Here is a 15,754-nt window from a genome sequence, read left to right on the forward strand (position 1 = left end):
GGGGTGTCTCTTTGTATCCCCCAGGGCACCCCCAGATGTCACATGACAAGAAGACACATGTGGAAATGTAGACAGAGAGAGCCTGTTCCCCTCATAATCTACCCCCCAAAACCACCCAGATATGCACAGAAACAATCAAATAAAATTACAAACACAATCTAACGCTAGTTTACATGGTATCAGGCAATTCATTATTGACTGAAAAAAACCTTTCCTGCCACATATTTGACTAACAGACTGACTATTTTGGAGTCACATAAACAAGCACATCTGCTTGTACTTAACTGCCTGGCCTTACAGTTAGACGCAGTCTACTTATAGAAAAACAAAAACAACATCAGAAATCTTAACCTAAAGAACCACTGGGTCAGTTCAAAGTGACGATGTAGAGTCAGGAGGGGAAAAGCAAGTTTGGACTACTTTTTTTAAGGGAGGACATTTTAAACAGGAAAATATGAGCAAATGACTATCTATAAGCAAATTCCACTTTGGGAGATAAAACAGGAGAACAAGTGTGGGGCGGGATCCGGTGGGGTACTTGGGGGCCCCTGGGGGCCAGGCCACCAAGATGTCTCTAAGGCACAGCGGGAGAGAAGAGCTATTTTCACAAAATGGTACCAAGTAAATATCTACTAAGTCTTTCAAATCCACATGTCATTCCTTTCTATTATGTATCAAAACTTAGCTGTCCCATAAGGAAACTCTGCTTCTTCAGATTTCCCAAAAACTGCTTCATTTTATTAGCTCTGATTACACCTGCTCATTCTCTAATGACACGGGCAGTTGGTGCTGCCTGAAGCTTGCCCTCTGGTTTGGGCACATACAGGCCATGAAATGCTCCTTGCTAATTACCCCATGTCCAGCCATACCTTGGGGGACTTAGTTCTAGTGATTGGGATAGAAGATCTTCATAAGGAAAGGTGAACTCAAACTGGATTAATGGTGCAATTAAGGAAAGGAATACGTACATTACAAGAGCATCACTGGGGGCAGTGGAAGGTACTTCAAGAGATACATGTGGGATTGCATCTTTGTTTCTGACATGAGTGCACAAACCTGCCAAGATGTGTAAAATAAGATCAGTGTGTTTAAGCATTCACTTGGCACTCATTTATTCGATGCTATCCTACAGTGAACCAAGGACACATTGATTCATCCCCCCAACGGAGGCTTTGTAAACTTTCCCAATTAACTGGCCTTTGTGTTACAAAAAATCACTTTAATTTAGGTGTTATAAATTGTCTTGGATACTGACAGCACTCCTATAAACCTTGCAGTCAGAACATTTACAGAAATTCCGGGCATTTCCTTTAAAGCGAATTCATTCAGGTCAAAAGTTGAGAAATCCAGAATCGTTATCATATTTTTGCAGTACAGAACATTGTGATGATCAATGGCACTAAAAATAGCCCAGAAAAAATTAGGAGTTCATAATCGGAAACAAGAAAAACAACAACCTTATCCAAAATAGCAAAATGTCCATTAACATCACTAACTTCCTTAGGAATTATTTTGACAATAGGAAATGGAATTTAATTTGTTTTCCCTTTAATCCAAAACTGTATTTCCCCTCCCATGTGTCCTCTGGGAAAACCTTGCTTATAAACGAATCATTCCCAGATAACCAGCTTCTTGCTGACTGTTTCCATACAGCTCAACAAACACAGAGAAGCTCCTGAACTTGCTATTTCACGTTTCTGTCGTTTCAGTGGTGATGTCATGGAAAGACATAGACATGTTATTATTGCCCAGCTAGAGACCGTAAAGGAAAGTATGCTGCTGCATCTAGGTTCTCATTTTCCAATGAAAATTATTTTCATTGCCCTAGCCGCTTAGACTGTGAAAAAGAAAAATGATTTAATTAGGAAAACAGTCATAACTCAATTTTGTAAGCGCATTCTTTCAACATAAAAATTACATGACAGCACAGCTTCCTTGGGTTTGATCATTTATTTTCATCGGACCATTCTAGAAAACATCAAGGTGCTGAATAACAGCTCGAGGAAGTAAATTAAAAAAATATGAAGCTGCTCCCCAGAAAGGAAAGCTGCTCCCCAGAAAGGAGTGTGGAGTCTTAAGAAGCTGAGAAAATGGGAAGAAATGCAAATAGCGAACCGAGAGGAGTGACCTTCTCTTTTGTGATTGTCTTTTACCATCCAGGAAGGGAGGAAAGACAGCAACAGGCTCTGCACACCCAACAGATGGTGATGAAGATGATGATGGTAAAGAAAAAGAAGTAACCGTGCTTGTTTCAGCAGCATGTATACTAAAACCAGAATGATACAGAGAAGGATGACATGCAAATTCATGATGCATTCCATATTTTTTTGTAACTATGGGAGCTGAGAGATGTTAACTAAATATATTGTGGTGATCATTTTGTAATATATACAAATATCAAATCATTATGTTGTGTACCTTAAACTAACACAATGTTATATGGCAATTAAATTTCTATAAAACTGTTTTTTTAAAGAAAGGGAGAAGAGTAGTAACGGAGCAGGAAGTAGAAGGCAGAGGAGAACTAACACTGTTCAGCATAGACTAGACCTAGTGAAAGCGAAACATGATGGGGATCGTAGCTATACTTCCAGGACTTGTCTGTAGTCTGTTCTTGAGTGTCTGTGTGTGTGTGTGTGTGTGTGTGTGTATGCACGCACACGCGTGTTTGCATGCACCAGAAATTGAATCTAAGTCAGATTCCGGAACCTGGAAGATGTGTTTACTTGTCACCTCCTCAGAAATTCAAGGTGTGATTTCACGTTAAGCTCTGGAACTTCCCTACATATATCTAAAAAAAATGCAGTGGAGAAAAAAATTATGTTATTTAGAAGTCATAAAATCTGTGTGATTCCAATATAAAAGACACTGAGCTTCTTTTCTTTCTTTTTTTTAAATTCCACCAGAAACAGCAAGCATTTCACCCATGGTCTTGGGAGACATTTGAAAATTCCAAACATCAAACCCTGACAGCATCTGTTGAGGACACTTTTACAAGTTCATCCTATATTTAAAACAGGTTGAATTTTATCTAGTAAATTCACATAGCCAAGCCTCCTTCTTAGTTCAATATCTTGGCAATAGGTCAAGAGAAATGTCAACATGTCACTGGAAAAAGAAAGATGTCAGGCCATGCTCCCAAGACCTGGGCAAACAGCCTGAGACAGAGGCGGTCGAAACGCAAGAGAAATTCCTACCCACTCAAGAGTTCTTCATAAGGATAAATCAAACGGAGGCTAAAACTTACCAGTACAGTCTTCTCAACTCTTTTAAGAGAAACTCCTAAACAGGAAACACAGTTCAGGACTTCGGTCCTTTTACTACACAAGGATGTGTTGCTATGGGGACAGCTTTGCAGGCTCCCTGGCAATCCTGGTGTATAATTAAGGCCAGTGATCACAGAACAGCCAGGGGTGGTCTCCATGGAGACCAACAAACACACATTTCCACAGGCACAGCAACTGTTCTGAATCAATGACTCTTTATATAGGTTTAAAAACATTGTGAATGGTACATCAATTGCTTCCTTTGTTAGGCAATGCCTGATTAAAAACGCTGTGAGAGAGCTGGTTCTCCTGCACCCTGAATTCTGAGCAGTGCCTAGAGTAGGCAGTTCCCAGCTCAATTCATAACCTAGAACTAGCGAATACAAATGGAAAATCCAGACTCAGGAATCACTGGTTAATCTGGAGGAAGAATTAAACTAGTGGTCGACAGAGCCAAGGAGGGCGTGCCAGCTGCTGGCACTCACTATTCCAGGGCTGTCTAAATATTATTCAACCCTCTAGCAAGGTAGACATTATTATTATACTTGTTTACAGATGAGAAAATGAAGCACACACCTAGAAAGTGTGGCCGAGCTGGGACTCAGAGCTAGGTCAAAATTAAGTCTTGGTCGGGATTTAAGTAACTTTACATAATGCTCTGTGTTTGCATAGCACTTTGTGGTCTATCTTCTTATACATTCTGCCTTTTTCTTGAAACGCTGAGGAGACAGGTTCCAGAATTTTCTCATTTTGCAATATTTCACCCCTTGTTCCTTGCCTCCTTGCTCCACTTCTGCACCCACCACACGCTCCAAGTTCAAAGACTCACGTGGGACCCCATGTCAGAAGGCTGCACCGGGCTTCCCTGGTGGCACAGTGGTTAAGAACCCGCCTGCCAATGCAGGGGACATGGGTTCGAGCCCTGGTCCGGGAAGATCCCACATGCCGCGGAGCAACTAAGCCCGTGCGCCACAACTACTGAGCCTGCGCTCTAGAGCCCGTGAGCCACAACTACTGAAGCCCACACGCCACAACTACTGAAGCCCACGCACCTAGAGCCTGTGCTCTGCAACAAGAGAGTCCACTGCAATGAGAAGCCCACACACCACAATGAAGAGTAGCCCCCGCTCGCCGCAACTAGAGAAAAGCCCGTGCGTAGCAACGAAGACCCCACGCAGCCAAAAATAAAGAAATTAATTAACTAATTAAAAAAAGAGCTAAACCTATAAAACATATAGAATAAATCATAAAGGAAAATCTTACTGACCTTAGATTTGGCAAAGATTTCTCAAATACAACCAAAAAAAAAAAAAAAAAAAGAAGGCTGCCCCATCTTCCACCTGGACTGCGTGAGCGGCACTCTAGCCTAAGCAGCGATGGGAAGGGAAACCCCATTCCCTAAGCATGAACTGTGACTGTCCAAACTCTAAATAAGAACAGGGACAAACATTCCAATTAACCACATATGGCATTTATACATAATCTTCCATGACAGAAGGAATTTGGTAATAGAGATGGAAGAAGGTCATATTGCTGAGTGGTTTCCTACTTTACTCTGATCGGTTCTATCAAAGACTTTTTAAATCTGGCACATGTTTCATTAAGTAGGCACTGACAGTTAATGATATGGTTCCCAGCAGATCAACATTATATATAATCCTACAATTGAATGCCACCAGCATTCAGTCCCAAGTATCAGATACAGTCAGCTCTGTGAGAGCTCAATCGAATCACAACGTTTTTGATCTTTAGATCTTCTAGTCCAGACCCCTTGCTTTATGGATGAAAAAGCTGAGGACTAGAGGGGTTCCATACACAGTGATCAAAGCCAAAGAGTCTTTCCTTCCCTGAAACCCCTGAAACTCCAGTTCCTCTGCCACGTGACTCAAGGAACAGCCTCCCTCCTATCTTCGCCCTTCTGCCAAGGCTCAGGATAAAGGCTTTTCATTTTCTCTAAAGTTAACCCCCCCCCACTCCTTCCATTTCCCTTTGAAACTTATTCTCCCAATTTCCCCTCATTCTCTAGCATCGTGAAATCTCTGTATACAGGTGTCTTCCAGTTTCAAGCACGCCCAATCCTTCTTTTTCTAGAACAGAAGTTGTCTTCATTAGATCTACCCACCACCAATCACAATCTTCTAACCATTTTTTATGTATTCTTGAGTATTTACGATCCAGCTTTTGCCCCACTCCGACCCCTGCCCTTTGCCTAAAACTGTTTCCTCAAAGGTCAGCAAAGTCCTTGCTCTAGTCTTTTCCCAGTCGGATCTCTTTGACCTCTTGGTGGCATTTTGCTTTACTCCTTAAAATTCTCCCTTAGACTTCCCTGCTCTGAACTCTCCTGATCCCCCTTCTACCTTCCGCCTATTACTTCTCTCTCCTGCTCATTATCGGTCCCTGGCATCTAAGTATAGCCCAAGCTAAGTTGTAAGCCTCTTCTCTGTTCTCCCCAAATTCTTTCACTCTCTCAGTGAGCTCATCAATTTATACATTTTCTTGATTTCAACTCCATCTTTCTACAGGCGAAGCCCAAATGGATATGCAGAGCTCCAAGCCCTTGCCTACATTTGACCCCATGTTTCCAACAAAAAAGAGCTCCGTGTAGATGTTTTATCACCATACACATTTGTCTAAAATGTATATCACCAGCTTTCCTCCCCAAAGATGTTCTTTCACAATCACCCCCATTTCTGTCTGTAATGCCATGCATTTCCCATGTCTCTAGCTACAAAACTTGGAGCCATTTGTGACCTTCCATACCCATCATTCTTATGTCCAAACTATCCCCCCCATCTGTTCTAAAATGATTTGTCTTTGTTATATAATTCTTTTATCACATCACAGAACAATTATATGGTAAGTTGTGTATTTAAAATTTATTTTCCTTCTAATTTAAGTCAAGTTTGACCTTCCACCTTTCTTCTTGCCATCACTACCTTGATTCACCTCCCTTCTGAATGGTTGGAAGTCATTTCCAATCTGTCTTAAGCACTGCCGCCATATTAACCTGCTTAAAACATTACCCTTGGTCAGTCTCACTCAGAGGTTCACAATGGTCTCTGTGGCATGGCTTTTAGGGATACCTATAATCTGACTCTTCTATGCTCAGTTTTTCCCTACCCCTCTACATTCTCCTCCTCCTCTAGCTAAATGTATTTCCTCCTGGTTCCCCACCTGCACATCCTTCTGCTTAACCTCTCTGCCTGTGAGTTTTTCACAGAATCCAAATTCTCCTCTGGGCCAATGGAACATCTTTTTGAGTCACTTTCTGAATATACTGGCACCCAGTAGAGTCACAATGACATGGGGGAAAGGCTGTATTGCAAAGTACAATTACGTTGTATTCCAAATGTCAGCACTTTTTGATGTATAAGTGGTCCATTATGATTTGCAAATATTTTCTCCTAGACTGTGGCTTATCTTTTCGTTTTCTTAATGGTGTCTTTTGAATTACAAAGTATTTTAACTTAAATGCAGTCTAATTTATCAATTATTTTATGGCTCATGCTTTTGGTGTCATATCTAAGAACTCTTTGCTTAAGCCAAGGTCATTAAGATTTTTTCCTGTGTTTTCTTCTAAGAGTATTCTAGTTTTAGCTCTAACATTTAGGTCTATGATCCATTTTGAATTAACAATGCAAGGCAAGGGTCTAAGTACTTTTTTTTCCCAGCATACGGACTGTTACAGCCTCATTTGCTGAAGAGAAAACCCCTTCTCCATTGAACTGCCTAGGCACCTTTATCGAAAATCAATAGACCTTGGGACTTCCTTGGTGGCGCAGTGGTTAAGACTCCACGCTCCCAATGCAGGGGCCTGGGTTTGGTTGCTGGTCAGGGAACTATATCCCACATGCAGGCCGCAACTAAGAGTTTGCATGCCACAACTAAGGAGCCGGTGGGCCACAACTAAGACCCAGTGCAACCAAATAAATAAATAAAATAAAATCTTAAAAAAAACCCAACATTGACACCCTTTAAAAAAAAAAAAAAGAAAAGAAAATCAATAGACCTTAATGTCTACCCTTACGCCAATACCAAAATGTCTTGATTATTTTAGCTATATAGTGAGTTCCAAATTATGTAGCTCAAGTCCTCCAACTCTGTTTTTCTTTTTCTTTTGTTTTGGCTATTGCATTTCCAAATAAATTTTAGGATCAGTTTGTAAATTTGTACAATTTAGGAAGAATTTCCATCTTAACAATATTGAGTCTCTCCATTTATTGAGATCTTCTTTAATTTCTCTCAGAAAGGTTTCATAGCTTTCAGTGTATAAATCTTACACCTCTATGTTAAGTTCCTAAGTATTTTTTTCTTTTTGATGCTATTGTGAATGGAATTGTTTCCTTAATTTCATTTTTTTGAACATGACTGTTCATTATTAATACATAAAACTACAATTGATCTTGCACCCTGAGACCTTGAGAAATCGTTTATTAGTTCAATTAAGGTTTTTATAGATTCCTTAGGATTTTCTATGTATAGGATAATGTCATCTGTGAGTACAGACAATTTTTTTTTCTTTATTGCACTGCCCGAAACCTCCAGGATAATGTTGAATAGAAGTGGTGAGAGTGAAATTGTTGTGTTCCTCCCAATCTTAGGGGGAAAGTATTCAGTTTCACCATTAAGTATAATGTTAGCTATAGGTTTTTCATAGATGCCTTTTACTAAACTGAGGAGGTTCTCTTCTGTTACTAGTTTGTTGAGAGTTTTTATCATGGATGGATGTTGGATTTTGTCAAATGATTTTTCTGTACCTATTGACATGATCATGTATTTCTGTTCTTTATTTTGTTAATATAACATATTAATTTTCACATGTTAAACCAACTTTGCATTCCTGTGATAAACCTCATTTGATCATTGTGTATAATCCTTCCTGTAGGTTGCCAAATTTGGTTTGCTAATGTTTTGTTAAAGATCTATGTTCATGAGGGATAGTGGTCTGTAGTTTTCTTACAATTTTTTGTCTGGCTTTAGTATCAGGGTAATTCACCTTACAGAATAAATTGGGAGTTATTCTCTCTTCCTCTATTTTCTAAAATAATTTGTAAAGAAAAAATATTTCTTCTCTAAATATGTGATAGAACTCATCAGTAATGCCAACTGGGCCTGGGCTTTTCTTTGTAGAAAGATTTTTAAATTACTACTTACATTTATTTACTTGTTATGAGCGTATTCAGATTTTCCATTTATTCTTGAGTCAATTTTCCTATTTTGTACCTTTGGGGAATTTGTCCATTTCACCTAAATCATCTATTTGCTCGCATAAAACTATATAATATTTTTAGTTTCTATAGGATAAGCGGTGATGTCCCTTCTTTCATTTCTAATTTTGATTATTTGTATCTTCTTATTTTCTTCATCAGTCTAGCTAGAGGTTTGTCAATTTTGTTGATTTTTCAAAGAACAAACAGTGATTTTCTCTATTGCTTTTCTGTTTTCTATTTCATTACTGTCCACCTTGAACTTTATTATATCCTTCCTGCTGCTCATTTTGGGTTTATTTTGTTCCTATTTTTCTTGTTTCTTAAGGTGCAAGCTTGGGTTATTGATTTGAGACCTTTTTTCTTTTCTACTGCCTTCTGGCCTCTGTTGTATTTGATGAGAAGTCATCTGCTGATTGTCTTTTTTTTTTTCTTCTAACCTTCTTTCTTCTTCTTCTGGAATTCTTATTATACATTTGTTGATATTCTTGATGTTGTCCCACAGGTCTCTGAGCCTCTGTTCATCTTTCTTCAATTTTTAAAAAGTCTTTGTTCTTTAGATTGAATAATTTCTTTTGTTCCACCTTCCAGTACACTTATTCTTTCTTCTGCCACCTCAAATATGTTGCTGGGTACCTCTAGAGAATTTTTCATTTCATTTCGGTTACTGTACTTTTCAACTCCAGAATTTCCATTTGGTTCTTTTTAAAAAAATCATTTCTACCTCTTTGAGACTCTGTATTCATTGAGTCTTTCCTTTAATTCTTTAAACATGGTTTCCTTTAGCTGTCTGAACATATTTAAATAGCTGCTTTGCAGTCTTTTTCTGCTAAGTCCTACCTCTGAGGATAGACATTCAGGCACAATTCCTATTGACTGCTTTTTTCCTGTGCATGGATTATGCTTTCTTGTTTCTCTGAATGCCCTAATTTTCACTGAGTACTGGGCATTTTAGATAGTATAGCAACTCTGGATTCTGACTTTTTCCCAGAGCATTTTCGTTGGCATTGTTGTTTTGCTTGTCTAGTAATTTGCCTGGACTAAGTCTGTGAAACCTGTCTCCCATATAAGGTACCATTGCTGCGGTCTTCACTCAATTTTTTTTCTTGCTTTTATTTTTAAGCCTACCTTCCTAGGGATCATCCCCATGTCTGCATAGCTTAGTGTTCTGGCAAAGACTAGTCAAGAGGTTTTGCTCAAACACCTTAAGCCAGAAAGCTTTCTCTCTGCTTCTGACTCTGTATGTGGGCTGGGGAGCACATTCAAACTTTAGGCTGTTTTCATGTCAGCCCCGGCTTTTCTTTCTGCTGGTCTCTCACGTCTCCTCTGTGTGTGCACACAGGCTCTGTTGACCAGGGACGTGTAGGTGTCTTGGGCATGCTCCATCTCTGCTGCTCATGCACACAGACTAAGGCAAATCTGGCATTTATGGAGAGCTAGCAAGACCCTGATGGCTGTCTCACCTCCCAGAACTACCTGGTAAGTCCCCAGCTAGACCACTGGTCCATTGCTTGCCCCAAAGAGGTAAGCTCAAGCTAGTGGAGCTTCCTGTTCATTTACCACCTAGATGGCCCCTTTACCTGACAATACTCCAAAGAGAGTGAGCATCTTCTGGAAGCAGCAGCAAGCTTGTTGGTTTTCACAGCCTGCCCTGCTCTGGCTGAAATAGAATACTTATAGAGATGGGGAGAAGGGAATGAGAGCAACCTAAAGCAAGAACACCACTAACTCATGCTGTTCCTACCCGAAGTTTAGGAGTTTTCATGAACAAATGCCTCTCAGTTTGTTGTGCGCTTTTGGTCAATTTTTAGAGAGCTGAAATGGATATCTTTGACAGTCTTTTTCCAGCTTTCTAGTTGCTTCTGGGGGAGAGGATTTATCAACCTCCTCATTCTGTCATGCTCTAAGTCAGTATCACAGCCAATCTTTACATTCTGCTGGAATGTGAATTATTAATGCTATTAGAAAGTAGACAATGCAGGTGGAAACATCGCTGTGAAATCTTACTTTCAAATAAAAACGTTTGTTTTTGCTTTCTGGGGGAAAAAAATCAGCCAACAAACATAAAGATGGCTAAAGGCACAAGTTTAAATGATTACTGTATTAGATTAAATTAATTAAGAAATCTCATTCCGTGGAAGCAGTACCTAGGGCACTGTAACTTGAATCCTTCACAGACTTTAGGGAAATGAAATGCTCCAATAGAAAGAGCTAGCCCCAAAGCATTAAGATCCTGCATCCCAGAGCTGATTTTTCTGCTCCTTCTTATTTTCCCATCTCTCTATCTTATGCTTCAACCATGGTCAATACGTGCTGGGCATTTTTATTAGTCCCTTTTTAGAATGGTCCATCAGAGTCCCCCAATCAGGCCATCTGTTTTCCTTTCTCAATTGCCTCTGACAGGCTGAGACCTTCTGGGCAAGTCACTGGAGCTCTGGACACCCTCACAGCCCCCAGGAAGGAAGGTAAGAACTGCCCCATGCATCCGGGGGTCCAGTCTCTTCGAGCAAGAGAAGGCTTAGAGGTGTTTTGTTTTGTTTTGGCAAAATCTCTCATTTTCAGATGGGAAAATTAAGGTTCTGGGAAATTAAGGGGCATACTCAGGTCACCTTCCAGGAATGTGATAGAGATCAGTATGTCATGCTGATAAAATAGGCAGAAACCCTCAGAAATTGTTACCTGAACAAGTGAAGCATCAGCCTCAGGGCCAGGGGCTAGAGATGACTCCGTGAAGACCAACCTGACTCTGAGAACACTGCACACAAGGGCTCCTGAGATGGATTCTTCCCACCCCTCCCCTCTCTCTTACCTTAGCAAAGAAAATCCAGGCTGCACACTGCCCTGGGGTCATAAGGCTTTTTAGCTTCACTGTGCTGACCATGAGAAAGAATCCCAAAAATCCACTGGGAGGAGAAAATATACTTTTGTTAGTGAGACTTGTCTTCCTATAGCCAGTAGCTAACTATTTCCTGTTACATTTTGTATTTACCTTTACAGAAATTAGTCGATTTTTAGTTATTACACCACCCCTATCTCATCTCTGTTTTCTAGTGATCTCTGGATAAAAACACCCCAAATTAAAAAACCCATTAAGCTCTACTATGCTAAGGAGCTATGAAGAGATCATTTCTCTGGAGGCGGGGAGTGGGTATAGAAATTTGGGAGATCTCTGGCTAAATCATGAAAGAAAAAAAAAAATCTGGAGGACAGTATCTCCTGCTCCCTCCTGTATTACTTCTGGAGCTTGGTGCTTGCCAAGGTAGAGCTTCAACTTTTTTTTCAAGCAGAACAAACTGTTAGGAAAAGACTTCCAAAGAAACACTCACCGTATGAAGTCAGAGGGTCTGGACTGGCCCCTTGGTTCAAGGTAAGAACCTAAAGGGGAGGGCTGCATAATAGAAGTCCCCCAAAGCAGAGTGACCTACACAGACGCTATACTTTGGGAATAATGTCTGAAAGAGCCCTCACCTCCCAAGGGAGCCTGAGGCTGGACAGCATCTTGGGGACTATCCAGAGGTTTGGAGCTCTACATACCTCCTCCTTTGTAGCTCCAGGGTGTCGGATACCACACTGCCGTCTGACCTCTATTATAGGTGCTGGGGTATGGCTCCCACCCAGATCATGAGCCCTGAGAGGGAGGGGTCCAATGTTGGGCTTCTCCATATTTCCCCGACAGAGCCAAACAAGGTGCCCTGATCATAGCAGGTATTACATAAATGTTTGGCAGGTGTACTTGGAAGCAGGTTGAATTGACTAAACGCACCTAAGGCCAAATTTCACAGAAATGTGCGCCTTCATTTCATTAGATTCGATTAGGTCACAGCCACATTCTTGGGGCAGGACCAGGGACAGGGATTAGGTTTCCTCTCTATATATTTCAGCCTGTTTGGCCTAACTACCCACAAAGTTTGCAGAGGTCTGCACTTGCAGTCATGGGAGCCTGGGCCGCGCTGATTAAGGCGTTGAGTCACTCTCACAAGGAGCCCCTGTGGGGAAGCAGGAAGCTGGAAATCAAGTGATCCTGGATTCTATTCCTGGCTGTGCTCACCGACCCTCGTAACCTTGACCAAATCCCCATTTTTTTCCCTTTTTTTCTTGGCCCAGGCTCAGTTCTGTGGCCTTAAAGCAGGAATAAGCATAGTGTTCTTCATCCTATCTTATGGAAATCAGAGATTTTCAGAACAGAAAGGTTCCCCAGCCCCAAGTCTCACTTTATTAACAAGCAAACTGGGTCACAGGCGTAATTCGAGTCCAGGTTTCCTGGCTCTTCCGAAGCTCTCCACGGCCCTGCAGACCTCAACGTGGAAATGTGCTCTCGGCCAGAGAGACGGAGTGAGATGCTCCGGGTGCCCAAGGTCGCAAGGCTGGTAGAGGACAGTGAGGCAGCCGGCCCTCCAGGGCTCCTCTTGGTGGTGTCCACCCCCTGCATCCCCAACAGGTGCCTGTCCCATCCCCCATACCTCAGTCCCCTTTGGGCTTCTCCTGTCCTCTCCATCCCCGGCCAGAGGAGGGCACAGTTCCACGTTGACCCTTGCCCTCAGCACAGACTCTGCTAGGACTGAGCGACCCCTGGCTTGTGACCAACACGCTCCTGAAAGCGTCCATGACTCTTTCCCATCACCTGACTTGCATGTCGGTGAATCATTTCTAAATGACTCATGGGTCCCTCCCTCATCTCCCTCATCTGTGTCTTCTGCTTCCAGCTTGTCTACCCCTTGCTGTGGAGGCAGGTCTTAAGAGCACTGGGCAGACCCCAGGAGTGAAGGAGCCTGGGGCGCCCTATTCATGGGGTCTCCAGGCCACGGCTACCACTGACCCCTCAGGCCTCCACGACCCCTCCTGAGTTCCCCCAGGACCTCTGAAGGCGACAGCTCTTAGTCTGAGATACGGTCATGGGGGAGTCATGAGATGATGTGGGGAAAAGCGCCACGTTCTTCAAAGAGGGTAAGCCAGAGGTAGAATGTAATAGAGAGTTAAACCAATTCAGATAAAGATTTCCAAATCTTTCAAATTAAAAAAAAAAACAAAACACCTGAGTTTTCATGTTGAATTAGAAAAACTTGCAGATTAAAAGGGGCAGAAATGGAGGCAGAAGGTCACCCTACAGGGACTTCCCTGCCGGTCCAGTGGTTAACACTCTGCACCTCCACTGCAGGAGGCATGAGTTCGATCCCTGGTCAGGGAACTAAGATCCTGCATGCCGTGCAGCGCGGCCAAGAAAAAAAAAAAACCAGGTCACCCCACAAAGCCATCACCAACGGGCTATGAACTGTGATGTTCTGCTCCAAATAACCAAACCTGGTGGCCCCCTTGGCACCCTGGCCACCCATGCGGCCAAAGAAGCAGGCCCAAAGGGAAACAAGTCGGCAGGCACCAGCGTGGCACTGACACTCCTGCCACACAATCCTAGCTAATGGGCAAGTGACAAGGCCTGACCAAATGGATAGGAACTGAGAAGACAAATTCTGTCAGTGTTTTCCTGAAACTTTTCTGAGAATGATTAAAAAAAAAAAAAAAAATCACTCTGAGGCTCAAATGCAGATGCAAACTCTATAATACTGATTTTTTCTGTCCTAACACACCCCCATCAGAAACAGCACCCAGCTGCATATCAGCTCTTTAACTCTCTGTGAAGAATCACTGCTTCACAAGGTACACTCTCTTTTGGGTGGAAGTAGGTGGTCTGGCTTTTATGTAGCAGTTGCTTCTGGTCTGTTGACATTTTATCAACAGATAATAATAATGCCCATCATTTGCTGAGCCGGGCAAGATGCTTCGAGCTTTATGTACCTTATTTAATACATACAGTCACCCTGTATTGGTATTATCTTTCCATTTTACAGATGAGAAAACTAAACTAAGGTTTGGGAGAACTAGGATAACTTGCCCAAAGACACAAATTAGCAAACAGCAAGGCTGAAATTCAACCCAAGTGTGGTCTTTCGACCATATCAGAATCCATGCTTTGAGACTGTCCACAGCAGCCTTTCCATTCCTCAGCACAATACAGTCAAGCGAAGTGGGGGTCATGGCAGGAAAGGGGTGGGGGTAGGATGGGGATGAACCTCTGTGTATCTAAATGTATCCATCTAATTGGTCCACATCTCTGATACTTCCCAAGGCCAAATATTAACGATCACCTTGTGGTCTAGACAATTCCTAGTCATTGGTTTCAAAATCTGTCTCTCAGAGTCTTAGGGTTCAGTCAAAAGTTTTTGGAGGCTGCCCTTTAGGAACAAGAGAGAAATCAAGGTAGATGCTGACAGGGTGTGATTCTGTACCCAAATCTTCCCTTGAACTGAGCCAGTGTCATCATTTTTATATACTGAAGTTCTGTTTAAGAATTGCTTGTGGGGAAAAAAAAAAAGTGGGAGAATTCTCTCTCTTCTGCAAGTCTGAAAACCACTGCCCTGGCCGAGAAAATTCTTCAGGACAGTGGTCCTCGCAGGTCCCAGGCCAGCCCTGAGCACCTGAGAATGTTCGTAATAACCCTCTGATGGCCGACGGGGCAACTTCCTCACCTGCACCAGACACCACTTTCTTCTACGCTCATTCAGATAACAGACAGTGACCCTGGGCTTCACGAAGACACAGCTGCTAGTACAGAAACATACAAATCCACAGTGCGAGGGGTTTTCCGAGTTAAGATTACCTGGCACAGCAGCTGCCATGGAATCTGTAGAAATACAGGAACGGAAAGTCCAGGACGCTGAGGAGATCACCTGAGGGAAACAGCAAGGGTGAGACACACAGCCCGAAAGCCCCCTGCCCCCGGCTGCCCGGAAACGCAAGGCAAGGATCTTAATTACATCAGCCCTCTGAGCGTTGAGCTGCCCAGCAGTGAATTCACTCCGGCATTCGAGGGTTTCTGTGTCATTGGCATTGTCTTCTTACAATAATAGTGTGATGATAATAACACCCATTTAGTGAAAGCCTGCCCTGTGCAAGGCCCTGTGTGAAAAGCTTCCCGAACGTTGTCTCTTTCAATCCTTGTAACAACTCTGTGAAGCTTTGTTATCCCCATTTAAACTGCAGCTCAGAGAAGTGATTTGTTCACGTTTGCACAGCTCTCTAACTGTTGAGCCAGAGTGTGGACCCCGGTGACTTCAAGTCCTAAGATCTCTCCTCTTCACCAGGCAGCCATCCCGGGCCCAGAGCGTAGGACAAAAAGAATCTTTTTTTAAGATTCTTCTATTCTTTTCTGCCTTATATCTAAAAAAGGATCGTGAATGCACGCCTCTGACATCTTTTCTCATCTTTGTGTTTAATTACCGCGCAAAC

At 42.3% G+C, this 15,754-nt stretch overlaps 1 protein-coding gene across 6 annotated transcripts in view; it reads right to left on the reverse strand.

The window, feature by feature from the left end:
- The window catches only part of TMEM241 (transmembrane protein 241), a 106,662-nt gene that overhangs the window by 30,297 nt on the left and 60,611 nt on the right, over window positions 1-15,754 (reverse strand). For all 6 annotated transcript variants that reach the window (XR_005016209.1, XR_005016208.1, XM_036823368.1 and 3 more), the window contains exons 12-13: window positions 15,126-15,195; window positions 11,283-11,376 (exon numbers count right to left, since the gene is read on the reverse strand). Coding sequence is in view for 4 of the 6 variants with exons in the window: in XM_036823368.1 (XP_036679263.1) it covers window positions 11,283-11,376; window positions 15,126-15,195 (164 nt within the window). In the remaining 2 variants the exon portion in view is untranslated. The remainder of the gene's footprint in view (window positions 1-11,282; window positions 11,377-15,125; window positions 15,196-15,754) is intronic.

Source organism: Balaenoptera musculus, chromosome 14, assembly GCF_009873245.2.
Source record: "Balaenoptera musculus isolate JJ_BM4_2016_0621 chromosome 14, mBalMus1.pri.v3, whole genome shotgun sequence".
In the NCBI taxonomy this organism is placed as follows: Eukaryota; Metazoa; Chordata; class Mammalia; order Artiodactyla; family Balaenopteridae; genus Balaenoptera; species Balaenoptera musculus.